Consider the following 26,689-nt stretch of genomic DNA (forward strand, 5'->3'; position numbering starts at 1 on the left):
TCCTGGTCTTAGACAGTCTTTGTATTAAACGGAAGTTGCCGCAGAGGGCGCGTGTCACGAGTTATCCGGTTCCGTCGACCCGGATTCATAATCTTCTGTCTCAGACAGCTCGCGCTCCGGTTCGGGTCCTTTGCGGGTTGCGGGGAGTTCACCGCAGCGGAGCGGCCGTGACAGCGGGACCTGACGCACCGAGCGGGCCGGTGGACGGTTGTCAGCGCGCGGGCTGAAGTCTGTTGACCGTTACCGGAACCGGAGGCTAACTAGCCTGCTGAAGCTAACAACAACAACAGAAGCTAACATCCGGTAACGGAGAGAAACCAAACGGTACGAGCCTGTAAGACAGGTATTTAACTGTTATAATGTGTGACATAAAGATAAACGTACTTTACGTTTAAACCTGTTTATAACCGTTTTAACCTGTTTATAACGTTTATAACACGTTTCTAACCTGTCTGTGTCAGGGAGCTCAGAACCGTTAGCTCCGTTAGTTAGTGTCCTACATTAGCGCTGAATCACGTGACAGCTGCTACCTTCCCATCAGGTGACGCTACAGGCTGCGACTGCTAAAACCAGGACTGTTCAGTACTAACCGACGTGGCGACTGACTAAGACCAGGACGTGGTCTCCGAGACTGGTAAAAACCTGGCTGGCTCCGGGATGACTAAAACCAGCGTTGGTCTCCGAGCTGACTAAACCAGGACGTGGTCTCCGAGACTGTCTAAAACCTGGACGTGGTCTCCGAGACTGACTAAAACCAGGACGTGGTCTCAGAGACTGACTAAAACCAGGACGTGGTCTCCGAGACTGACTAAAACCTGGACGTGGTCTCCGAGACTGACTAAAACCTGGACGTGGTCTCAGAGACTGTCTAAAACCAGGACGTGGTCTCAGAGACTGGCTAAAACCTGGACGTGGTCTCAGAGACTGTCCTAGCCTGTTAGGTAGCATGCTACATTAGCGCTGTCACCGTCGCTGAATCACGTGACAGCAGCTCCAGCAGCTACCTTCACCTCAGGCGGCCTCAGGTGACCTCAGGTGGCCTCAGGCGACCTCAGGTGACCTCAGGTGACCTCAGGTGACCTCAGGTGGCCTCAGGTGGCCTCAGGTGACCTCAGGTGACTTCAGGTGACTTCAGGCGACCTCAGGCGACCTCAGGTGACCTCAGGTGACCTCAGGTGGCCTCAGGTGGCCTCAGGTGACCTCAGGTGGCCTCAGGCGACCTCAGGTGACCTCAGGTGGCCTCAGGTGACCTCAGGCGACTTCAGGCGACTTCAGGCGACCTCAGGCGACCTCAGGCGACCTCAGGTGACCTCAGGTGGCCTCAGGTGGCCTCAGGTGGCCTCAGGTGGAGGTGCCTATAGTCACTGAGATGGCTGGAGGAGCCGGGGCTCGAACCGCCGATCATCTGATCTGATGTCTCAGCACACTTTGATTCTCCTGTTGGATATAAAGACACTGAACTGGACCTGAACACGGTTCTGTGGGTCAGACCGTCCTCGTGGTTTTAATTGGAGTGGATGTTTGTTTTGTTTGTAATCTTGATTTGGATATAAGGTGTACAGCTGTAAGTAAAAACAAACAGGTCAGAGTAGGACAGTGCAAAGAGTCAGTCAGATTTTAAACAGGTGGGTTTAGTGCGGACTCGAATTGTGAGAGAGTTCATGTTCCAGACGGGCGGAGCGGACAGTCAGGTGGATGAGGAGGAAGATCTGAGATGTGGTGGTGCGAGGTGACGGATGGCTTTGAATGTGAGCAGAAGGAGCCAGTGGAGCTGCTGCAGGACAGGAGTGATGTGGTGGATGGACGGGGTTCTGGTGATGATTCATGGACCCGTTGGAGCTTATGGAGAGATTTGTGGGTGAGGCCAAGGAGGAGGGAGATGACGAGGCTGTGAACCAGGATGGCGGTGTGATGAGGAGTAAGGAGGGGTGGAGGAGGTTGATGTTGTTGATGTGAGACTGAAAAGAGGGAGAGCTGTCGAGGATGACACCCAGAACCTGTGGAGAGATGGAGTGATTGTCGATGTCGATAGAGAAACATGTGCAGGTTAACACACAGTCAACGATACATGAAAATATGTTGGACTCTTCTTCTACAATGTACAAGGTTACCTGAGGATATTCAAGTATCCGGTAGCAGCATGAGACACAGACAGACAGACAGACAGACAGACAGACAGACTACCACTGCACGGGTTGGGTCGTCTGTTTTGTTGTAGCCAACTAAACAAAGACTGAGACTTAAGACCAGAGCGTCTTTGTGTGAAGTGTCTGAGTCCTCGACACTGGAACAGTGGAAGCAGATGCAGTGTCAACAGGTTGTATATGTTCATTTTTCTCTAACTTTTCCTCAGGCGTGATGGGGAATCAGCTGGCGGGGATCGCCCCCTCACAGATCCTGTCCGTGGACAGCTACTTCTCAGACATCCACGACCATGAGTACGACAAGAGCCTGGGCAGCACCCGCTTCTTCAAGGTGGCCCGGGCCAAACACCGCGAGGGCCTAGTGGTGGTCAAAGTCTTTGCCATCCAGGACCCCTCACTGCCCCTGACCAGCTACAAGCAGGAGCTGGAGGAGCTGAAGATCCGGCTGCACTCCTGCCAGAACTGCCTGCCCTTCCAGAAAACCTCCCTGACCGAGAAAGCCGCCATCCTGTTCCGTCAGTACGTCCGGGACAACCTGTACGACCGCATCAGCACCCGGCCCTTCCTCAACAACGTGGAGAAGCGGTGGCTGGCCTTCCAGATCCTCAACGCTGTCGACCAGGCACACAAAGCTGGCGTCCGCCACGGCGACATCAAGACGGAGAACGTGATGGTGACCAGCTGGAACTGGGTGCTGCTCACCGACTTCGCCAGCTTCAAGCCTACGTACCTGCCGGAGGACAACCCTGCCGACTTCAACTACTTCTTCGACACGTCCAGGCGGAGGACGTGCTACATCGCACCGGAGAGGTTCGTGGACGGAAGCATGTTCACGACGGAGAGCGACCAGAACACGCCGCTGGTGGACCTGACCAACAACAACCAGAGGAGCAGAGGGGAGCTCAAACAGGCCATGGACATCTTCTCTGCAGGTACAAAGCAACACTCAACTAATGTTTGAAGTTCAGCTTGAAAAGTTCTGATCCAACTGTGAAGAAGTGAAGTCATGACCAGTTCTGAACAATTTAAATGTCAGGTAGTAGAAAGAAATTCTTCCTTATTTGAGGATTGAACAAACACCCTGCAGGTTCAAATGTTTGGAGACAAAGAGGAGGAAGTCTATTTATACTGAAGGAGGTCCTGAAGGTGCACTGCACTGTAGGTGGAGCTCCTTGTGGTGAGGAGGGAAACTGCGCCTGTTTGTATCAAACGTTGGTCTTGTGTGTTTTCAGGTTGTGTCATAGCGGAGCTCTTCACAGAGGGCGTCCCCCTCTTCGATCTGTCCCAGCTGCTGGCCTATCGTAAAGGACACTTCCAGACCGAACACGTCCTCCTGAAGATCGAGGACCGGAGCATCCGAGAGCTGGTAATGATCACTGTCACACAGTCCACAATCATTTGGAGTTCTCCTGTGGTCAGTGAGAAGGCCCTAGAGTTCCTGTAGGAGTTTCTAATGGCCATTGATGAAGTTCTACAAGATCTTTGGGAGGTTCTGTTGGTCACTGGAGAGGTTCTGGGGTTCTTTTTTGTAACTGATGAGATTCAAGTGATCTTTTAGGAGGTTGTAGTCGTCATTGTAGAACAGGAACTCAGGAACCTTCTACAGGATCCCTAGAACCTCCTCCATGGATCCTTTAGTAGGTCTGGTTTTCATTTAGGATGTTCTCTTGGAGTTGGCCAGTGAGCGAGAGAGTAGGAGTTTCTAATGGGCATTGACAGTATATAGGAGGTTCAAGGAGGTCATTTAGGATGTTATGAAGTATTTCAGTTTTGATAGTAATATAGGAGGTTCTGGGATCGTTTTATAAGAGACCGATGTGGTCACTGAGAAAGTTCTAGAGTTCCTGTAGGAGGTTCTAGTGGCCATTGAGGAGGTTTTACAGGTCTATAAAGAGGTCCTTGTAATCCTTCTGGAGGTTCTACTGGGCCTTCAGAGGAAAGGGGCCCTGTTGGTGGTTGAACATCTTTCAACACACTTGAAGAACCTCCTCAACAAACTCCTCTTGTCTTTTGATGGTAGTTTTTGTGTGGTTTTTGTCTCTCAGGTGGCTCAGATGGTTCAGAGGGAGCCGGAGAAGCGTCTGACAGCAGAGGAGTATCTGAAGCAGCAGAGAGGGAAAGCCTTCCCCGACATCTTCTACACCTTCCTGCAGCCGTACATGGCTCAGTTTGCCAAAGAGACCTTCCAGTCCGCGGACGAGCGAGTGCTCGTCATCCGCAAAGACCTCGACAACATCCTGCACAACCTGCGAGGAGGTGAGATGGAGTATGAGATGTTCTTCATTTCTTCAGTGTTGGCTGATTTTAAAAAACACCGTTTCCCCTCCAGGCTCCTCTTCTTCTACTTCGTCTCAGGAAAGCAGCGATTGTGTGCTGAGCTCCAGGGAGGAGCAAGGCCTCATCGTCCTGGTGTCCGTCATCACCTCCTGCCTACAGACGCTGCACTCCTGCGACTCCAAGCTGGCAGCACTGGAGCTCATCCTCCACCTGGCTCCGCGGCTCGGCGTCGACATCCTGCTCGACCGCATCACGCCTTACCTGCTGCACTTCTGCAACGACCCCGTCCCTCGTGTGCGAGCGCAGGCCGTGCGCACTCTGGCCAAAGTGCTGGCTCTGGTGAAGGAGGTACCGAGGAACGACGTCAACATCTACCCAGAGTACATCCTGCCAGGCATCGCGCACCTCGCCCAGGATGACGCCACCATCGTCAGGCTGGCATATGCAGGTCAGTTTTCCTGGTTTGAACCTTGTCTGGTTCTTTCTGTGTGGAGGTTGCATGTTCTCCACGTGTCTGCGTGGGTTCTCTCCGGCTTCCTCCCACGGTCCAAAACCATGAACTCATCAGGTCCACGATTGTCCAGGTTGAACCTGTTTGTTTGTTTGTGTGTATTCTGCCTTTAAGCATCAGTCGAATGTAAGTTGTTTTTCTCGCTGATCTTCAGAGAACATCGCTCACCTGGCGGAGAGCGCGCTGCGTTTCCTGGAGTTGGTTCAGGAAAACAACGTGAACACAGAACAGGACCTGAGCGGCGAGGACACCGAAGAAATACTCCACCCCAACGAGAACTACGACTCAGGTACGGAGACACTCAGGTGCTCGCCGACGCTCCCTGCGGTCAGTGTCGATCTGTGTGATGATCGTGCCATATGTTTGACCTCCAGAGCTCCAGGCGCTGCACGAGATGGTGCAGCAGAAGGTGGTGACGCTGCTGAGCGACTCCGAGAACATTGTCAAGCAGTCGCTGATGGAGAACGGCATCACGCGGCTCTGCGTCTTCTTCGGCCGGCAGAAAGCCAACGACGTGCTGCTGTCTCACATGATCACCTTCCTCAACGACAAGAACGACTGGCACCTGAGAGGAGCTTTCTTCGACAGCATCGTCGGTAAGAAGACACAAACGCTGTCACAGCGTTCCACTGTGCTCATAGTAATGTATGATTTAAACGTTATCACTGACTACTAACAAACTGAGGTGACATCAGAGAACACTGGAAGATCTCGATCTGTAGTTCCTCCAGCAGGTTCTGGGTCTGCCCCGGGGTCTCCTCCAAAGGTAAGAGCCCAGGAGGATCCTGGCTGAACCACCTGAGCTGGCTCCTTTGAACGTAGATGGACTGGAAGATCGAGAGGATCAGCTCGGCCCATCTCACGCTCCATCACTCGTGAATAAAACTCCACCTAGTCTCCATCACGCGGCTCCAAACCCCACCAGACGTGTTTGTTAACTTGCTCAGATTTGGTCAATTTGAACCGGACCGCGATGCTCCTGGTCGGGTTTGAAACACGGATCTGGCCGTCAGTCTGTTTGTAATGCTTCATAGACACGGCTGACTGTGCGGCAGATACTTTTCTAATAATGATGTTGATGATGACGGCAGAGACGAGCGTTTAGCAGCTGAACACACAGATATTATTACATATTATGATATTTGTCTCCTCCGTCAGGACGTGGTGGAGACCAAAAACAGAGACAAAACACGACTCCTGATGAGAGATCGTGTTGCCTGAAGGACGTCAGTGTTTTTAGTTTGTGTTGAGGAAAACTTACTTCAGCTCAAGAGAATCACCTTTTAATCTCCTCCCTCTCCTCCTCCTCCTCCTCCTCCTCCTCCTCTCGTGAAGGCGTGGCAGCCTACGTCGGCTGGCAGAGCTCCTCCATCCTGAAGCCTCTCCTCCAGCAGGGTCTGAGTGACACTGAGGAGTTTGTCATCTACAAAGCTCTGAACGCTCTGACCTGCATGTGTCAGCTGGGCCTGCTGCAGAAACCTCACATCTACGAGTTCGTCAGCGACATCGGTACGAGGCCTACACACACACACTCACACACACACACTCACACACACGCACACACACACACTCTCTCACACACACACACACACACACACACACGCTGTGTTGCTGACTGTGTCTTTGTTGCCGTAGCTCCGTTCCTCTGTCACCCCAACCTGTGGATCCGTTACGGGGCGGTGGGCTTCATCACCGTCATCGCGCAGCACCTGAACGTGGCGGATGTCTACTGCAAACTGATGCCTCACCTCAACCCCTTCATCACGCAGCCCATCATCCAGGTGAGTCCTCCTCCGTCAGCCCCTCTCCTGTCCTCACCTGTCCTCCGTCAGCCTCACCTGTCCTCACCTGTCCACCCTCAGCCCCTCGCCTGTCCTCCGTCAGCCCCTCGCCTGTCCTCACCTGTCCTCACCTGTCCACCCTCAGCCCCTCACCTGTCCTCCGTCAGCCTCACCTGTCCTCACCTGTCCTCCGTCAGCCTCACCTGTCCTCGCCTGTCCTCCCTCAGCCCCTCGCCTGTCCTCCCTCAGCCCCTCGCCTGTCCTCACCTGTCCTCCGTCAGCCTCGCCTGTCCACCCTCAGCCCCTCGCCTGTCCTTACCTGTCATCCGTCAGCCTCACCTGTCCTCACCTGTCCTCCCTCAACTTCACCTGTCCTCACCTGTCCTCCCTCAGCCTCTCACCTGTCCTCCTTCAGCCCCTCACCTGTCCTCACCTGTCCTCCGTCAGCCTTGCCTGTCCTCACCTGTCCTCCGTCAGCCTCGCCTGTCCTCCCTCAGCCCCTCGCCTGTCCTCCCTCAGCCCCTCGCCTGTCCTCCCCTTTCCTCACCTGTCCTCCCTCAGCCCCTCACCTGTCCTTACCTGTCATCCGTCAGCCTCACCTGTCCTCACCTGTCCTCCCTCAACTTCACCTGTCCACCCTCAGCCCCTCGCCTGTCCTCCCTCAGCCCCTCGCCTGTCCTCCCTCAGCCCCTCGCCTGTCCTCACCTGTCCTCACCTGTCCTCCCTCAGCCCCTCACCTGTCCTCACCTGTCCTCCCTCAGCTTCACCTGTCCTCCGTCTCCCTCCCCTCAGATCGATAAGGAGCTGGTGCTGCTGAGCGTGCTGAAGGAGCCGGTCAGTCGCTCCATCTTCGACTACGCCCTGCGCTCCAAAGACATCGCCAGCCTCTTCCGCCACCTGCTGCTCCGACAGAAGAAGCGCGCAGGATCTATCCCAGAATGCCCCACTCCAGAGGACCCCGCCATCGCACAGCTCCTCAAGAAGCTGCTGTCACAGGTGAGAACGTGAGCTAACAGCAGCTACCAGACTGAGCTAACAGCAGCTACCAGACTGAGCTAACAGCAGCTACCAGACTGAGCTAACAGCAGCTACCAGACTGAGCTAACAGCAGCTACCAGACTGAGCTAACAGCAGCTACCAGACTGAGCTAACAGCAGCTACCAGACTGAGCTAACAGCAGCTACCAGACTGAGCTAACAGCAGCTACCAGACTGAGCTAACAGCAGCTACCAGACTGAGCTAACAGCAGCTACCAGACTGAGCTAACAGCAGCTACCAGACTGAGCTAACAGCAGCTACCAGACTGAGCTAACAGCAGCTACCAGACTGAGCTAACAGCAGCTACCAGACTGAGCTAACAGCAGCTACCAGACTGAGCTAACAGCAGCTACCAGACTGAGCTAACAGCAGCTACCAGACTGAGCTAACAGCAGCTACCAGACTGAGCTAACAGCAGCTACCAGACTGAGCTAACAGCAGCTACCAGACTGAGCTAACAGCAGCTACCAGACTGAGCTAACAGCAGCTACCAGACTGAGCTACCAGACTGAGCTAACAGCAGCTACCAGACTGAGCTAACAGCAGCTACCAGACTGAGCTAACATTAACAACTAATATTCTCCCAGAGGAAACATTCCTGTGAATCTTTCAGTTCAGCCGTGTTATTTTCAACAAATGAACAAAATCTTTAAAAAATAAAATATTTATATTTTTTTGGTGAACGTTTTTAAAAAGACTGTTTTACTGCAGACCTGGAGAGTCGATAAAGGTTAAAGCTGGAATCAAACCAGAGACGTTGTGATTACAGACCAACACACACACACACACACACACACACACACACACACACACTGCATGTGTGTGTCCTCCAGTGATGCTGCTGCTGTGCTCAGAGGTGAACCACAGGGGGCAGTGAAACACTGTTATCCTGTTGTTAGCCATCGACCACAGGCATGAACACACACACACACACACACACACACTCACACTCACACACACACTCTCTCTCACACACACACACACTCTCACTCTCACACACACACACTCTCACACACTCTCACTCACACACACTCACACACACTCTCACACACACACACACACTCGCACACACTCTCACTCACACACACACACACACACTCTCACTCACACACACTCACACACACTCTCACACACACACACTCTCACACACTCTCACTCACACACTCTCTCACACTCACACAATATGATCCAGTTTCACCAGAATCAGTGAAATAGTTGCTGCTGTGTGACTTAGTGCCGTAAAGCGTTACGTACTTCTCCCGACCCGGAGCCCAAAGTTACATAGAGTGAGAACAGACGTACGAGTGACAGAGACACCGTTCACCTGATCACAGGTCAGTGTGGGTCACCTGATCACAGGTCAGTGTGGGTCACCTGATCAGAGACGGTAGATCATCAGAGAGTTTTTTATTGGATGTAGTGACACCGTGTAGAGAAACAGTTAACTCGTGTTCACAGCAACAAAAATAGAAGTTTAGATCCAGGAAGTCCTCGCGGGTTAGACGCAGTCGGTTTGGACAACGTCTGATTACATGGAGGGTTTTTTTTAAACCTGTAATCTGACGCTTCAAACTTGAGTTTAACAATCACAAGTACAACACTGACTCCTTACAGAAGACACAGAGCTGTTGGACGGACATCAGAGAGGACGAGGAGGACGAGGAGGAGGATGTCATGGGAAAAGATAGAAACTCTGTATACGTTGGTGTCCAACAAACTGCTTTCAGTCAAACAACAAATGTGAAGCTCAGCAGAAGGGAGGAGAACCTTCATGAACGCAGACTCACACTCACATTAATCTTTAAACAGATGAAGGCCCGGTTGACTCAGACGGACTTCTTCAGGACTGCAGCACACAGGCCAGAAGGTTTCTGTAACAGCAGCTCACAGCAGAGTGTTTTGTCAGAGCTCCATCTGGACAGCAGAGCACAGCAGCTGAGCCTCAGTTCTCTGGAAAAACCACATTTGAAACTTGAAATATGTGAAACCACACAAACATCTCAGACCAGCACTGTGTGGTATCGGCTTTGTTCACACATGGAGATTAGATTATGCCGTAAATCTGTTTTTTTTTAGTCTGAGTTCATGTTTTGTGTTGAAACATCTTAATCACCATTTTAACTGAACAAATCTGCAGCGTCACCCCATCAAACATAATGATCAGAAATCCTCCACAGTCAGACCTCGAAGATTTGAATGAAGAACTTTGTGTTGATCACTCTGATGACCACTGATCATCAGAGTCAGAGCTGGATGAGACGTGAGACTGAGAGACGATGCTGGCTGATCTCTAGCTGTAGCTACAGTAGTGCGAGCCAATCACACGTCCTATTAAATCAAACTTGCAGTGATTGGCTAAGACAAAAACAGCCCAGTGTGTGAGGCTAAGTTGATACACATGGTACAGAACTACAGACGATAGAGAAGTCACTGTCGGCAGCAACACTGTGAACCTCAGGTTAACTGTACTAAAATTAAAAATCTCATTACTGTCTGACTTAATCAAAAGCTTCATTGAAATATGAGGAAATGGTGTTTGGGTGTTTGGGGACTATTTTAAGTAGCGGATGAATCCGTGTTTGGGGCCGAGACGTGTAAATAAACTCTGAACTCTGCTCAGTACGTCATCGCTCCATGAAAATAATCCATCTTCGAGCCGTCGCCTCTGTAGTCACTCTGTCCTGTTTGGTGTCCACCGCTCTGCAGGGGATGACCGAGGCGGAGGAGGACAAGCTGCTGGCGCTCAAAGACTTCATGCTGAAATCCAACAAGGCCAAAGCCAACATGGGCGAGCAGAGTCACCTCGGAGAGGCGGTCCAGACCGGCGTCATCGACCTGGCCATGCTCGGCATCACCGGCCGTCAGGTCGACCTGGTTAAACCCAAAGCCGAGGCCGAGGACAAGAGAGGTAAAGGACACGAGGATGATGATGATGGTGATGATGATGGTGATGATGATGTGGTCAAACCAACACAGGAATGTCACAGCATTCACCGCCAGCTCCGAACTCACAGCGACTCTTATTTTGACTCATGTCCATAAACTTTATTCCGTCTTCTTCTCGATGTGATCGATGTGATGGGTAACTTAACGATGATTTATTTAAATATTAACAACAAAAACTGATTAGTCAGGAAGCTCAACCAGGTCCATCACCGACTGGATGCTCTACTTCACTTCTTACAGCGTAAACTGCAACAAACTGTAGTACAATGACTCAAAACTTCATCTAATATTCAACAAATACACTGAAAACCCCTCACCTCGACCTCCCGGAGACTGCTTTGTAGTCAGCGTCAGAGATTTGAGTTTAATGTGGGCTGAAGGAAGTTGTCCTACAATCAACCAAGATTTTACTGAGGTTGAAAATAAAATTAGGAAAGGTAAAGGTGGGTATCGTCTGCGTATCAGCGATGAGAAAGTTTAAATACCTGTACCTGTCCGTGGTGTACCCCACCTTTTGCCCAGTGTCAGCCACTGTCCAAACAGACGAACCATGGGACGAGATTTAACTAAATAACGTTAAACAGTTTGCAGTGAAAACATTTGTTTTTATGTAACACAAGTTTGCGATGTGGGAAGTTCAACCAGGATCTAAAGAAGTCCGCTCGGCTCACAAATGACCTGTTGATCCAGTACAAATGTTAGTGTTGTGTTTCATTCAAATGAGTTTTTGATTAGATCAAAGTGTTTCAACTGGAAACCAACTGATCAAAATTAGATTTTTATTATTATTATTTCCTGTTTGAACATCTAAAGATTTACTGGACATCTGTACGCAGGATGTTAGCGAGGGATGAAGAAGAAAACTGAGTCTGATTCAAAAAACACAAAGTCATTATGTTCAAACAAAGTTTGACACGTCTCAGTACAAAGCAAACAATAACTGATTTAATGAGCTTCAAACGATTACTCGTTTGAAGCTCATTAAATCAGTTATTGTTTTATAAATCTATAGTTTTCATTAAAGTTGAAGTTTTTCTTTTGACATCACTGAAGTATAGATGGGAAGTCATCGGCCCATTCGCTGCAGAACAGGACAAAGAAACATGTTTCTGTAGCAGAACAATAACGATCTCGAATAAAACGATATGTTATCATCGGGACCGTTGGCCCTTCCTAAGACCCTTTTTGCTCTGTGCTCCAATCACAGTTGAGCAAGCACAGTTGGAGCACAGAACAGGTTATTTATATTATTTATCAATTTATTTCACTGCAGCTCTTTCACTGTAATCTTTCTCGCTCTAATGCTAAATATTTAGATTCGAGAGTTGATCTTCTTCTTCTGCTGTTTCATGTTAAAATGTTTTTGTTCATTTCAGAGTCCGTCGCTGCAGCTTCTGGTACAACGTTTGATGTGATTCACACGCTTGCTGTGAAAGTAACAAACAGTTCAAGGTCCCATGAAACAGTCAGACGCTACAGATGTCGTCTAAAAAAAACCACAGAAGAAGAAGCCGAACTCAGAGCTGTTTCATGGGACCTTTAAAGTCTAATGTCTCTAGTCTAAAGCTGTTTGACTGACAGTGTGACAAACTCCAACTAAACTAACAGCTGCATCCTCACGCCGTCTGCTGATTTATGATGTCCATCATTGCACATATTTCTGTTCTTAACCTTCCACCTCCTCCTCCTCCTTTGATAAATGGATGCCGCGAGCAGCTTCAGCTGACAGGAAGTCAGACACAGAAACAGCATCCAGAACCCAAATCCATTTTCAAAACACTCTGAGCAGACTACAGTTTAACTATGCAGCATATTTACACATTTAGAAGCACGTAAACCAGAAAAATGAGCAAATCTGGGCAAGTTAACAAAGTCTGGAGGGAATGAAACAGAAACGCTCCTGATGGAGTTGGGCCAAAACAATGTTGTGACATGATGAGACATTCACCTTAGAATGTCCGCTGTCATCGTCCATCTTATTACATTTACATTCAGTCATTTATCCTAAGAGACTTACAACTAACTTTTAGTACAGTGTAAACTGTTTTAGTTCAGTGTAAACTACTTTTAGTTCAGTGTAAACTACTTTTAGTTCAGTGTAAACTAGTTTTAGTTCAGTGTGAACTAGTTTCAGTTCAGTTTAAACTAGTTTTAGTTCAATGTAAACTACTTTTAGTTCAGTTTATTACAGTGGCCGGGAACCCTCAATGCTGCAAATAAAAGAAACGCTGCAAATAAAAAGAAACGCTGAAAAAAAAAATCCACAACGGAAGTGAATTACCGGGACTATTATTGCCAGTGCACCTGTAGTTTTTTATGTGAGCGAAGAAGGACTATTATTTGTATTATTTGATTTGTAGCTCGTCGTCTGTCTTACTTCGGTTGAAAATATGCGTTTTGTGTTTTAACAACGTTTTAATTAAGAGTTATTGATCCCGGAAGTGCCAATATCTTTCTAACTTTACCGAAGTGCAGTGGCCAATAAGGCACCTTTCCTTATCTCATAATTACAAGATCAGGTGTCTAATTTATTTTTTTCAAGCGAATGCAATACACTTCTGTACTTTTTCTTCTTCTTCTTCTTCTTCTTCTTCGCTCACATAAAAAACTACAGGTGCACCGGCAATAATAGTCCCCGGTAATTCACTTCCGTTGTGGAGTTTTTTGTTTGCAGCATTTCTTTTTATTTGCAGCGCTGTTTCTTTTATTTGCAGCGGCGTTTCTTTCTTTTATTTGCAGCTCTGTTTCTTTTTGTTTGCAGCGTTTCGTTTATTTGCAGCGCTGTTTCTGTTTGTTTGCAGCGTTTCTTTTATTTGCGGCATTAAGGGTTCCCGGCCACCGTAGTTTAAACTAGTTTTAGTTCAGTTTAAACTAGTTTTAGCTCTGGTTTCAGAAGGTCCTCTGAAGAGCCAGAGGTCTTCAGGAGGTTTGTGAAGGTCGAGAGGGACGCCGTAGTGTCTTACGAAGGTCTTTGTAGGATTCATTAGTTTTCTTTACACCAACATCAACAGGACTTTAACTGTGTCGCTGGAGCTGCAAAGATGAACTTGTCTATTCGTTTATCATTCAAAAGTCATTTTGAAAAAGTCACTAAGATCACGTCTTAATGAACTCTGTGTTCCAGATGTTTTTCTGTTCATCTGCAGCCAAAACGTGAAAGAAAAAGAGCCTGGAGGAAACTCTGTAATCTCACACATGAATCAGTTTCTCTTTGTGTTACCCGACCCGACTCAGAGGCACGCTGCACTGCAAGAAAAGGTTCATCTGATGAGGCGGTTGGGTCCTGAAAGGAGTATTTTTATTAAAAAGATATTAAAGTTGAGGGATTCCCTCGATTCCTGCAAAGACTTGAGTGTGTTTAACATCTCAAACTTTGTGGTCGTTTTCCAAATGTTCAACCGCGAGTTCAGATAAATATTTTCTGCAGCGTAATTAGAAGCAGATGTTGAAATAACATCTGTGGAGCATGTGGAACATTTATAGACTTGTTGGTTAATTGCAGCATGAGAAACATCCTGTTTTCATGTACCTGTTTGTTCGTCTGCAGCGAGGAAGCACACCAAGCAGGACTCGACCATGAACGAGGAGTGGAAGAGCATGTTCGGATCTCAGGAGCCGTCCTCTGCCCAGACCACCACGGTAACACCGTCACTCTAAGTAGTAGTAGTTAGGTGGTGTTTACAGTGTGCAGGCATGTCTGAGATCCTCCTGAGGCACTTTGATACCAACACCCAAAAGAAGTCATGAATCTGAGCGAGATCACAGCTTCCCCATCATCTGTCAGTAAAAGGATTCAAGGAGTTTTATTGTCATTACAGCACATGTAAAAACATAAGATGAAACGAAATTGGTTTCCCCTGGTCCCGGAGCAGCCCAATATCAAATATAAAAAAATAAAAAATAATAATAATAGAAGAACAACAACAGTATCAGTTCAAATTAAACTACGTCCAGGTTTTAGACAGTCTGCGGGGACGTCACGGAGACTACATCTAGTTTGTTCAGACGTTTACTCGACGTTTACTCGGAACCAACTGGGACGAAACCTTTCCAAGTTGGACCTGAACATTGATCAGGATCTGATGTGTTCACAGACTGCTGACGGGCCAGCGAGTCAGATCAGGAAGAGCGCCGTGGCCCCAGCGGTGCCCGTGCTGCAGTCGGTGGCGAGTGGCCCCGCCTACCAGCGCCGCATCAACACCTGCAAGGCGGAGCTTCAGCAGCTGGTGCAGCAGAAGAGAGAGCAGTGCAGCGCCGAGCGCATGGCCAAGCAGATGATGGAAAGCGCCGAGTGGGAGAGTCGACCTCCTCCACCTGGTAACAAACACCTGCATGTTGACCTATAAACACACACACACACACACACTCACACACACACTCACAGGGCCGCACACGTCTGTTTCAGGGTGGCACCCTAAAGGGCTGCTGGTCGCCCACCTCCACGAACACAAAGCCGCCGTGAACCGCATCCGAGTCTCCGACGAACACTCCATCTTTGCTACGGCGTCCAATGACGGCACAGTTAAAGTCTGGGACAGTCAGAAGATGGAGGGAAAGACCACGACCACCAGGTGAGTCTGTAAAACCACCTTCCTGTTTCCTGTTTCCTGTAGTTAGATATGCTATATAGTTTAAAGCTGAAGAATCATGAACTTCTCACGTCACCGTTTGTGTTCCTGCAGGTCGGTGTTGACGTACTCTCGTATCGGCGGTCACGTGAAGACGTTGACCTTCTGTCAGGGCTCACATTACTTAGCGGTGGCCTCAGATAACGGATCCATTCAGCTGCTGGCGGTCGAAGCCAACAAACCGCCCAAATCGCCCAAAGTCCAGCCCTTCCAGACCAGGTGAGGATGACACGTCCACAGGTAACAAGCTTCGACTCCTGACAGAGGACGCGTCTCATCCGTCTCCCGCGTTCTTTCTCTCTCAGGTCTCTGGACCTGCAGGAGGACGGCTGTGCGGTCGACATCCACCATTTCAACTCTGGCGCCCAGTCGGTGTTGGCGTACGCCACCGTCAACGGCTCGCTGGTCGGCTGGGACCTTCGCTCCAACTCCAACGCCTGGATGCTCCGCCACGACCTCCGCCTGGGACTCATCACCTCCTTCACCGTCGATATGCACCAATGCTGGCTCTGCCTAGGTGTGTGTGTGTGTGTGTGTGTGTGTGTGTGTGTGTGTGTGTGTGTGTGTGTGAGTGTGTGTGAGTGTGTGAGAGAGAGATCCATTTGGTCCTGGAATGCCTGGAAAGTCCTGGAGTTCTGCTAGCTGCACTCCAGGTTGCAGGTCACTGACACCTCCCGTGTTTCCTCCACAGGTACGAGCAGTGGCACCATGGCCTGCTGGGATATGCGGTTCCAGCTCCCCATCTCAAACCACTCCCACCCTGCTCGAGCACGAATCAGACGGCTGCTGATGCATCCGCTCTACCAATCATCCGTCATCGCAGGTGAGAACGCTGAACGAGCTCCGTCTGTCCGTAACCGAGTTTAACGTCTGTGAACCGATGATCAGACTGTCTCTCTGTGTCTGTGTCTGTGTCTCTGTGTCTGTGTCTGTCTCTCTGTGTCTGTGTCTGTCTCTCTGTGTCTGTCTTCCTGTCCGTCTGTCTCCCTCCAGCTGTCCAGGGGAATAATGAGGTGTCAATGTGGGACATGGAGACCGGCGATCGTAAATTCACCCTGTGGGCGAGCTCTGCACCTCCACTCTCTGAGATGCAGGTTAGTGTGTGTGTGCACGCTCACAGTCCAGGCAGCCTGGCTAACAGACTGAGCTAACATGAGCTAACAGCAGCTAACAGACTGAGCTAACATGAGCTAACAGCCGCTTACAGCTGTCAGCAGTTTACTTCACTGTCCATCATAAACTCTGTAAATCACAGAGAGTTGAGGCGGAGCAGCCGGAGGACATCAGAGGGGAAACCAGAAACATTTCCTCCATAAAATATGATCCAGTTTCACCAGAATCAGTGAAATAGTTGCTGCTGTGTGACTTAGTGCCGTAAAGCGTTACGTACTTCTCCCGACCCGGAGCCCAAAGTTACATAGTGTGAGAACAGACGTACGAATGACAGAGACACCGTTCAGCTTCATTGTGTGTCTGTGTGTCTGCAGCCGTCTCCTCACAGCGTTCACGGGATCTACTGCAGTCCTGCTGACGGGAATCCTCTGCTGCTGACGGCCGGATCGGACATGAGGATCAGGTCTGAAACACACACACAACCGTGGGTTCATTCGAGTTCTTGGGTAGGTTCTGAATGTTCTGTGGTTCAGGTTCTGAATGTTCTGTGGGTTCGGGCTAATGTTCTGTGGGTTCAGGCTCTGAATGTTCTGTGGGTTCAGGTTCTGAATGTTCTGTGGGTTCAGGCTCTGAATGTTCTGTGGGTTGTTAGTCTGATGTTCTTGTGGGTTCGGGTCTGAATGTTCTGTGGTTTCGGTTGAAATGTTCTGTGGTTCAGTTCTGAATGTTCTGTGGGTTCAGGGTCTCTGAATGTTCTGTGGGTTCGGGTTCTGAATGTTCTGTGGGTTCAGCTGATGTTCTGTGGGTTCGGGCTCTGAATGTTCTGTGGGTTCAGGCTCTGAATGTTCTGTGGGTTCAGGCTCTGAATGTTCTGTGGGTTCAGGCTCTGAATGTTCTGTGGGTTCAGGTTCTGAATGTTCTGTGGGTTCAGGCTCTGAATGTTCTGTGGGTTCAGGCTCTGAATGTTCTGTGGGTTCAGGTTCTGAATGTTCTGTGGGTTCAGGCTCTGAATGTTCTGTGGGTTCAGGTTCTGGGACCTGGCGTATCCTGAGAGGTCGTACATCGTGGCGGGCGGAGCCAACGACTCGCTGCACTGTCCGTCTGTTCTGTACAGCCGCAAGATCATCGAAGGGACCGAGGTCGTCCAGGTGAGCACACACACACACACACACACACAGGTCGTTCCCATCATGCCTCTGAGGTTGAACCCGTGCCGTGTCCCTGCAGGAGATCCACAGTAAACAGAAGAGCGGCGTGGTGGAGGACTCGCCTCGCCGTGGCCCAGAGTCCCTCCCTGTGGGACACCATGACATCATCACTGACATCGCCACCTTTCAGACCACACAGGGCTTCATCGTCACGTCGTCCAGAGACGGCATCGTCAAGGTGTGGAAGTGAGGACGCGGGACGCCACGACTCGGGACGCCACGACGCGGGACGCCACGTTCATCACTTAGCGTGTCACGGGACAGAAACAGTCAGTGAGGTCTGAGACAGGAAGTGAACACGCCGCGTTAATGTGTGAATCTATTTCTGTTTGGTGGTGATCAACTCCTCCTCCTCCTCCTCCTCTTCCTCCTTCTCCTCCTCCTCCTCCTCCTCCTCCTCCTCCTCCTCCTCTTCCTCCTCCTCCTCCTCCTCCTCCTCCTTCACAGTGATGACGTTGCTCTGTTCAAACGTCGTCTCGCCCTTCAGCGTTAGATTTTGTACATAAGTTAAAATGTGATTAATATAAAATTTAGTTTGAAGATGAACCATGTGACCTGCAAGTCGACCAATAAAGTCTGAGCAGAAGAAACCTTTGTCATGTTGATACAAAACTGATCTAAAATCAGTCAAAGCGTCCACGCTCTTAACCCTGCATAACTTTAAGCCTTAATATAATGTGAACAGGTGAGTTGTATATAAATTCACCCTCAGTACAGTTGTCATGAACGGGGAAATTAGCTACAGAGACCAAAACTGTTTTTTGTACCAGGCTGTAAACATGTTTATTTCTGCTGTGAAGTTGGACATTTGGACATGGGGACTTATGGAGACTGACTCAGACTAAACTCCTCCCCTGAAAACATTTGTCCAATCATATCTTTCGAGGCTCAGCAGGTTGTTAGTTGTTAGCCCCTGTTGGCATCATGTGTGTTGAGCATGAACACAGAGACAGGTTACAGGATTGATTCATTATTTATTGTTGTTTTTTACATGAAGCACCATTGATCAGTTTGATGAACCACAGACAGTCACAGAGACACGTTCAGACCTTTTAAGGCCTCAAACTGGGACTCGAGCCACATGCTTCCCCTCCGGCATGTTGTTTATCTTCACAGACTGTCGCATGAACAAACCGTCAGCAGCTCGAGCTCAAGTTTGATCCTTTTCACACGATTATTATAAAAAAGAAAATCTGGGTTTGATTTTCAAAGTTCTGGTCGCTCGGTTTGAACATTTAGATTCTCAGCTCGCGTCCTGCTCCATGTTTTTCTCGAGTCTGAGCAGGACGCAGCAGAAAAGGTTCGAACCCGACGTCACATCTCAGAATCAGGTCGACGTCTTCAAAACCAAAAGACCAAAACTCTGAAGATCAGACGAGCGTATAATCTTTGTATCTTTACATGAAACCTTCAGGTGAGTCAAACTTGTTGCGATGTGTGACCTCACCTTCAGACGTTCGAGCGTCTGTCGTGTGATCAGCGTCCAGCAGTTCAAAGGTTTGAAACAAAAGAAAACCCAACGACGACTCAAAAGCTCTTTAATCAGCAGCTGTGACGCCGTTCGGAAACGCCACAGTCGGCGAGCTCTCAGCTGTGAGTAAAAGGTTTTTAAATCATTCGGACGCCTCAGCGGTTTTGTCATTGAAGATGCGTGGAGGGTTTTTTTTTTTTTTTTTGCTCCTCACCGACTCTTCGTCAGGCAGAGGTTCTCGCACTCGTCTTGCGTCTGGAAGCGGTTCCCGTTGCCGCCGCAGCCGCCATACCAGAAGCGCGAGCATTCGTTCTGCTCGGTGTCGAAGAACCACACCATGGTGTAGTTCTCGCAGCTGCCCTGGTCCTGGCTGAGGAAGCAGTTATCTGGAGACGACACAGAGAGAGAGACGAGAGTTTAAACATTTTCAGACCTTTGACGAAGCTTTCACTGACAGCTGAAGGTGTCACTCTGCTTCTTTCGCCTGTTTTATCATTTTCAGATTCTTTGCAGGCCGGTTCTGGAGAAATCTGCTTCCAGACACTGAAAAACCTCAATTACAGTCAACCTTTACTTCCAGCTGACTCGTGGTGTCTGGAGCCGAGCTGTACTGGACTCACTGGTGCCCTGATCCAGACTGTGGTCATCGCTCTACCTTCACAAACGTGGTGGCGGGAGCTCCACCTCTGTTCACTTGGATGTTTAAAAAGACGTCACAGAGTCGGTTTCTGGTTTTTACCTTTGGAGGCGAAGCTGGCGAGCTCCGGCTTGGGCAGGATGTTTGGATCTGTGACAGAAGAAGAAGAACAGAAGTCAGACAGTGGTTCTGGTTCGCGAGCAGGTCGAGCTGCTCAGACGGGTTTCATAAAACAGTTTACGACACCGCACGGATCAGAGCAAAACAGGAAGCGAGCAAACACCAATTACCATAAAGATTAACGAGCTTTTAAACGTGGAACATGTGGGAGGCGTTCCGCTCATTATAGAGCTGCTACCGTGAAGCACTTAATTCATCTGATGATCATTTTATTGGTGCAAAGAAACAGAAAATATTTCAAAACAAGTCATCCATTATTTTGATAACGGATGTTTGATTGCTGAAGCGAGCAGCCTCTGCAGCGCTGGCTGATCTCGTGACGAGGACAGAGTCGGTGAGTAGAGCAGTTAAAAGACGAGACATCATTGTTAGTCGCTGTGCCGTGCAGCAGGACTTACTGTGAGCGCCACAGGTCCGGAAACATTCATGTTCCGTGTTAAAGCGGTTGGCGTTGCCGCCACAACCGCCATACCAGAAGGGAGAGCATGCACCGACGTCTTTGTCAAAGAACCACACTTGGACATAGTCGCCACACTGGATGCCAGTATCAGCCTGCAGCCGACACCGGGCTGAAAGCAGAACACACACTGTTACTGCAAACACACTGAGACGTCCTGCAGGACAGCGGCTCTGAGCCGAGCCCGGGAACCATTCAAGAACTCATCTTTAATTCTTGTGCCTCACAAAAACCGGGCTCAGCAGCCGGACCGGACCGGGTTGGAGCACAGCCTCTGAGACCAGCAGGGAATAACGTGACAGTACCGAGGTGACTTACAGACTTTATGACGTGAACACTGATCAGGAGTGAACCGGAGACGTTACGTCACACCTTTAGATTTGTCCGCGATGAGGCACGAGAGCTCAGATGAGTGAATTGTTCCGCTGAGAACGCTCAGAGCTGCTGCAGGAGAACACATGCAGTCCGATGAGCAACAACATGTGCACGTATGGATCATTCCAGACAAACACGCTGAGCTTCATCGTCGTCTAACAGACAGACAGGGTTAATAAAACAGAAACATGAAGCATGCATCAGTGGAATCCGGCCTCCAGGGGGCACTGACCAGTCACATGTGCAGTATATTAACACGAGGAGGGTGTTTAATATTCATCAGGTGACGTTGTTCTTCTCTGGTGCCTACATTACCCACAATGCAACACCGTCAGCAGCAACAGCTGGATGGGTGTTATGCAGAGGTTATCTGGAGGTAAAGTGTAGTTTGCCTGTGTGTGTGTGTGTGTGTGTGTGTGTGTGTGTGTGTGTGACCGTTTCCTCCAAACACAAATCTTCGGCCTTCCTCTCCGGTCAGAGTCTCGAGGATGTCCAGCTGTCCGGTTTGAGTCTGTCCTCCCGTCTGCTCCTCGAACCTCTCCTGCTCTTCCTCCACAAACTCCTCCAGGTCCAGCTGCGCCTGGCCCTGACTGGACAGTTTGAGAAGCTCAGTAACTTCAGAAATGATTCAAATAAACGAGTTTTGATGGTGGCAGTGTGTGGTTCTGCAGGCGGTGTGTGGTTCTGCAGGCGGTGTGTGGTTCTGCAGGCGGTGTGAGTTACCCGTTGATGAGGACTTGTCCTCCACCTTGGTTTTTCAGCTGGTCACACGTCTGTTCCAAAGCAGGAGGAGGATATGGGTTCATTCCCTCTGAAAGGAACACAGGACACATGCACTCATGAAACATTCAGGTACCACAGCACTGCACAGAAACAACATGAGTGACCTTCATGGTCTTACTGTTGAGGGCGCTGAGGAAGACCCTGAAGAAGCGCTGGGCGTAGCCCTGCTCGTCAGCGTTCAGTTTGCTGAGGTGGATCAAGTGCTGCTGCAGAGGCAGACTGGCCAGCTCCTCCACCTGCGTCCGGTTGTAGCGGTCGCCGACCGTCACCACAAACATCGCCACCCCCTCACACTTGGCCTTCTGGGAGATGTAGTGCAGCTTGGCTCGGTCCTCGTAAGCCGTCTGGGTGCCCACCACCGTCAGCACCGCCCTTCTCCTCCGGGGCTGGGTGGCCTTCCGGAGCACCTCCCTCAGGGTGAACTCCAGCGTCTGTCCCAGCGCCGAGGAGCCGCCCTGCTGCTGCATCTTCTTGATAAGATGGGTCTTCATCAGGTTGTGGTTCTGGTAGGACTGCAGGCCAAACTCCGGCTTGGAAACCTGAGTGCCGCTCTGCTGGACTACAGCCACCCGGGCCTGGTTGCCCGCCCTTCTGGGTTGTGGGCTCACGGCCAGTTGCTCCACCACAGAACCCAACAGCTGCTGGGCACCAGCGTACTCATCAGCCTGCACCTCCCTGGAGCTGTCCAACACCATGACCAGGTCCAAGTCGACCTGCTGAGGCTGCACTGGTTCCTTGATGAAGGCGCACTCCTCTGAAGGTCTGCAGGGGTCTGCAGGGAAGAAAAAACATCCAGAAACCTGTGAAACTTCTGACTGCATCATTTAAATCAGAAATCCAAGAATCAGCCTTGCAGCTTACCGTAACAGATTGCACAGTTCTTGACCTTCCTCAGGTCAGCAGCCATGTTCGTCCTCAGCACCGTGAAGATGGCGTGTCCGGAGTCGTCAACCTGAGGAGAAACAGCAGAGTCAATAATCACAAACAAGAAAGACACAAATACAACTCATTCACCTCCATCTGCTGCTGATGACGTGAACTTCAGTAACACCTGTAATGTAATGTAAGTGAACAACGGGAGCTGCAGTGGAGTCATGAGGTTCGGGTCTTCAGGTCTTCAGGTCTTCCTGCCGCTCTTCTTGGCAGGAAAACGACTGAGATTGTTTGTAATGTTGATGCATTAATGATAATCCGTTTGTGATGAAGTGCTGTGTTTAGTTTTAATCCAGCTGTTCACCTGATGACGAGCGCAGCAGCCAAATCATCTTTGAGTTGGAGCAGGCGTTGGGTTTGTTACTTAAATTCACTGAATCAAACGTTGGGTCGTGTTTTGGACTTTGTTCCATCCATTTACTGATGCTTATTCAGAGCCAGGTCACGGCGCCAAAGAGAAGGTATTCCAGACTTCCCTGTCCCTGACAGCGTTTTCCAGCTGCTCCAGGCGGATCCAGAGGCTTTCCCAAACCAGACCAGTTATGGTTATGGTATACCCTGTGGACCCCTACCAGTTGGCCAGTTATGACTCGGATACTGGTCAGAACATCCCAAAACAATTGCTACCTCGGTACAACTGACCCCAGAGTTACTGATTGACGCCTTGTTTGGAAGTACAGCTCATTCAGTTTGACGTGATCCGTCACTGCTGACAAATCAAACCTACCTCCATCTTCTGACCAATAGCAGGAGTGTTCCTCAGAGAGATGACTGCTGGGACGATGTTGAGGCCGCGGTACTCCATCATGGCGGTGACAATGTCATCAGCATCCTCCGTAGGCCCGTTGGAAAAGAAGACGGCCACCTTCCTCATCATCATTCCTGCTCGGACACGCTTGAAGATGTTCTGACTCACGAAGCGCATGGTGGCGCCCAGATGGCGACGGTTGGACGTCTTCTCCAGGGCGATGTTCTTCACAGATTCGATCAGCTGTTTCTTGAAGCGGTAGTCCTGGAAGCGGATCAGGTACTTGGTGTAGGCGCTGTATGCCACCACGGCGACCCGGGCGCCTGACGGACAGTTGCTCTCGGAGATGGCAATGTCCTCCAGCAGGGAGAGGAGGGCGGAGCGCTGCCTCTCGAAGTCTACCGCAGTCACATCCGCGGACATGTCCAGGGCAAACACCAGCTCGGTGGGTAAGGCCGGGCACTCCGATCGACCTGTGAACCAGAGTTCATGTTGAGTGGAGCAGAGACCAAAGGTTCAGAGCATATTGTTAATGTTTGAATTCATCCTGAGGGGAACATGAACCACATTTCATCACAGAGTTGATTCATCAATCCATTTTCTGAGAGACCTTCATCCATCAACGGCAAGCGTGCAGAGGTGATACGTACCCATGGAGCAAGCTGTGTGGAGGAGAAAGGAAACATTCAGAGCTGAACTGCAGAACATCTGAAGTGCTGCGAGGAAGAAGACGTCTCTTTGACTTACCACAGTTGTCTCGGATGTAGGTGATCAGCTGGCACTCCTGACGAAACAGACACATCATGTATCAACACTGAGAACAGGATTTAAGGTTGGCAGGTAACGTGGACTTTAAGGTGGACTTACAGTCAGGCCTTTGCCTCCTGGAGGACCTCTGGGACCCTGCAGACGAGAGGAGCATTATTAACCCTTTGTCTCCACAGCTGATGGTCTTTATAAACATTTAGGCGGTATGTAGAAGTGTCAGTGTCCTAATTAAGGTGGTATCAATGATCACCATCGTAGATAACAGCACTGATTAGCAGATATTAGCATCGTTAAGGTGGTATGACCACATTACGATATGTAAATAATCCAGAACCTCTTGAATCGTTCCTGTTACTTCGTGCTCTATATGTGTGGCTCCCACTCTGTCTGTTAAAAACCATTTAAAACAAAATGTCTACAACTTTTTCCCAGTTAAGGTGGTATGCAGAGTCCTGTTTAAGGATACTCACCGTGTGTCCTGGATATCCCGGATCTCCAGACACGCCTGATTCTCCCGGGTGGCCTGAGTTTCCCTGAATCAGTCAGAGCAGAAACTAAAAGTCAGCGATGAACCTTCAAACACTGTTAAAACCTGAAACCCGAGTGAACACTCACGCCTCGTCCTTGGTTCCCTTTACGTCCTGGATATCCATTGGGTCCCTGCAGGCCGTCCTCACCCTGATAACAAACAAACATGCGGCACATTCATCACGCAGTAAACTCACAGCGGCTTCTTGTTTCTCATCATTTGGCTTTTTTTTATTTCATCGCTGACCGTCCAGACATTCTCACGTTAAGCTCTCTGGATAAATACAGTTGTGTTGTTTCAGTGCGCTCTTATCTCGAGGGATCCAAAAGCATTTGGACTCATGCCTGTGTGCGTAACATAAATACAGGATGTCATTAATAATTCCTCGCACTGTTGTACAAACGTCTAATGCGGCCCATAAATCTTTGGCGACGAGCTCTGATCTCGACCGCCATCAGAGCTTCTTTATAGATGTTATACATCCCCTTAAAATATAAAGTATTACTCCAAACACACACGAAAATGATTTCCTGCAGCTCAGCGGAGCTCTGTGTGATGTCTGCAGTGTAAACTGAGCCGGACCGAGCCGCTCCTGATGATCTGTAACTGATCTGAGCTCAGTGAAAATGAGATGAACTCACCAGTAGACCGGGGTAACCAGGGAAACCGGGATCTCCCTGTAACGAGGAGGAATTTAATTATTAAACTGGAGTTTAAACGTGAACTTATTAAAGTGATAAACACTTAAAAAAGGTCTCACCTTGACACCTGCTGGTCCTGGAGGTCCGTGACCGTCTCTGCCATCCTGACCCTGAACACAAACACCTCCACTCAGACACAGTTCATAATGTTTACATGGACGCAGCAGATATTTCAGCTCCTTACCGGCGTCCCTCTGGACCCCTGCGTGCCTGGACCTCCTTTATCACCCGGATCTCCTGGTTGGCCCTTCAACAATGACATCATGTTAATTTTCCCACAACACGCAGCTTTATCAGAAAAATCAGAAAATATAACGAGACATTAGAGCTGCAGCTGTCATTATCGAGTCATTTGCACATGATCTGAACTCTGGGATCAGTTTCCCAAAGCGACGATTACCAAATCATTTCCTGACAGTCTATTTATTAAATAATCATTTTTAATCAATAATCGACGTCACACACCTTCTGTCCGTTTGGTCCGCGGCGTCCGGGTAATCCTGCCTTTCCAGGCTGTCCCGGTCCACCCTGCAGGAAAACCAACAGAGTCAGAGCTGTTCTCTTTTTTCATCTGAGCGCCCTTGAATGCATCACGGTGCATTCATGTCTGCCAGAGTTCCCGTTTACTTCATGTGAAAGCCAGCGGGCTGTTAACATGAATCCCCTGTAATAAATCTGTTGATCTGATCACATTAACGAGCAGAGAGTCACTGCTTTCAGCTAAAGGTGCCTAAATATGAACTGATCAATAAACAAGTTTAACGTCTCATTCAACGTCTGATTTTGGAATTACAAATGTTTTGGTACACACATGTATCTGTGTGCAGATTGCAGATGTAAAAAACAAATGTGACATCATTTTACACAGAACTCAAAAACTGGGTCAGACAAAATTGTTGGCAGCCTCGACTTAATATTTGGTTGCGCACCGACAAGCTTCCTACGACCACTGACAATCTTCCTACGACCATCGACATGCGTCCTACGACCATCGACAAGCTTCCTACAACCATCGACAAGTGTCCTACGACCATCGACAAGTGTCCTACGACCATCGACAAGTGTCCTACGACCATCGACAAGTGTCCTACGACCATCGACAAGCTTCCTACGACCATCGACAAGTGTCCTACGACCATCGACAAGTGTCCTACGACCATCGACAAGCTTCCTACACCTCTCTTTGGACCACTCTTCTTTTGCAAACTGCTCCAGGTCTCTCAGATTTGAAGGGTGCCAACAGCAATTTTTTAGATCTCTCCATAGGTGTTCTATGGGATTTAGATCCGGACTCATTGCTGGCCACTTCAGAGTTCTCCATTGCTTTGTCTCTAGTCATTTCTGGGAGCTTTTTGAGGTGTTTCAGGTCACTGTCCTGCTGGAACACCCATGACCTCTGACGCAGACCCAGCTTTCTCATACCAGGCCCTACATTACAGGCCAAAATCTTTTGACAGTCTC

The 26,689-nt window shown here is 49.5% G+C and overlaps 2 protein-coding genes across 8 annotated transcripts in view; one reads left to right on the forward strand and one right to left on the reverse strand.

Moving 5' to 3' along the window:
- Window positions 1–186: 186 nt before the first annotated feature.
- On the forward strand, window positions 187–18,236 carry pik3r4 (phosphoinositide-3-kinase, regulatory subunit 4). 3 transcript variants are annotated; one of them, XM_027275386.1, is made up of 22 exons: window positions 187–303; window positions 2,354–3,076; window positions 3,377–3,510; window positions 4,190–4,400; window positions 4,474–4,869; window positions 5,087–5,221; window positions 5,307–5,528; window positions 6,268–6,441; window positions 6,568–6,713; window positions 7,506–7,709; window positions 10,458–10,659; window positions 12,074–12,094; window positions 14,245–14,336; window positions 14,792–15,014; window positions 15,103–15,268; window positions 15,380–15,544; window positions 15,631–15,842; window positions 16,017–16,148; window positions 16,319–16,419; window positions 16,813–16,901; window positions 17,466–17,586; window positions 17,666–18,236. In XM_027275386.1, the coding sequence occupies exons 2-22, from the start codon at window positions 2,359–2,361 to the stop codon at window positions 17,834–17,836; spliced, it is 4,035 nt and encodes a 1,344-aa protein (XP_027131187.1). In that variant the 5' UTR covers window positions 187–303; window positions 2,354–2,358; the 3' UTR covers window positions 17,837–18,236. The 3 variants fall into 3 exon arrangements, with proteins under 3 accessions (XP_027131187.1, XP_027131186.1, XP_027131188.1); XM_027275385.1 differs by having other exon boundaries at window positions 199–343; XM_027275387.1 differs by lacking the exon at window positions 12,074–12,094 and having other exon boundaries at window positions 199–343.
- A 364-nt stretch (window positions 18,237–18,600) lies between these two features.
- Window positions 18,601–26,689, reverse strand: part of col6a4a (collagen, type VI, alpha 4a) — a 47,246-nt gene continuing 39,157 nt past the window's right edge. For 4 of the 5 annotated variants that reach the window (XM_027275383.1, XM_027275384.1, XM_027275380.1 and 1 more), the window contains 17 exons: window positions 25,694–25,756; window positions 25,413–25,475; window positions 25,288–25,338; window positions 25,169–25,204; window positions 24,614–24,676; window positions 24,469–24,531; window positions 24,098–24,133; window positions 23,978–24,014; window positions 23,881–23,892; window positions 23,210–23,703; window positions 22,411–22,501; window positions 21,668–22,321; window positions 21,490–21,577; window positions 21,202–21,356; window positions 20,333–20,503; window positions 19,857–19,904; window positions 18,601–19,503 (listed from right to left, as the gene is read on the reverse strand). In XM_027275383.1, coding sequence (XP_027131184.1) covers window positions 19,328–19,503; window positions 19,857–19,904; window positions 20,333–20,503; window positions 21,202–21,356; window positions 21,490–21,577; window positions 21,668–22,321; window positions 22,411–22,501; window positions 23,210–23,703; window positions 23,881–23,892; window positions 23,978–24,014; window positions 24,098–24,133; window positions 24,469–24,531; window positions 24,614–24,676; window positions 25,169–25,204; window positions 25,288–25,338; window positions 25,413–25,475; window positions 25,694–25,756 — 2,301 coding nt within the window. In that variant the 3' untranslated portion in view covers window positions 18,601–19,327. The remainder of the gene's footprint in view (window positions 19,504–19,856; window positions 19,905–20,332; window positions 20,504–21,201; window positions 21,357–21,489; window positions 21,578–21,667; window positions 22,322–22,410; window positions 22,502–23,209; window positions 23,704–23,880; window positions 23,893–23,977; window positions 24,015–24,097; window positions 24,134–24,468; window positions 24,532–24,613; window positions 24,677–25,168; window positions 25,205–25,287; window positions 25,339–25,412; window positions 25,476–25,693; window positions 25,757–26,689) is intronic. The other variant, XM_027275382.1, reaches the window with a different exon arrangement.

The sequence above is a fragment of the Larimichthys crocea genome, unplaced genomic scaffold, assembly GCF_000972845.2.
Source record: "Larimichthys crocea isolate SSNF unplaced genomic scaffold, L_crocea_2.0 scaffold110, whole genome shotgun sequence".
NCBI classification, from domain to species: domain Eukaryota; kingdom Metazoa; phylum Chordata; class Actinopteri; family Sciaenidae; genus Larimichthys; species Larimichthys crocea.

Coding starts and splice junctions, on each gene's coding strand:
- pik3r4 (XM_027275386.1), top strand. CDS start 2,359: ATGGGGAATCAGCTGGCGGGGATCGCCCCCTCACAGATCCTGTCCGTG. Junction 3,077..3,376: donor CATGGACATCTTCTCTGCAG/GTACAAAGCAAC, acceptor GTGTGTTTTCAG/GTTGTGTCATAGCGGAGCTC. Junction 15,269..15,379: donor GGAAAGACCACGACCACCAG/GTGAGTCTGTAA, acceptor GTGTTCCTGCAG/GTCGGTGTTGACGTACTCTC.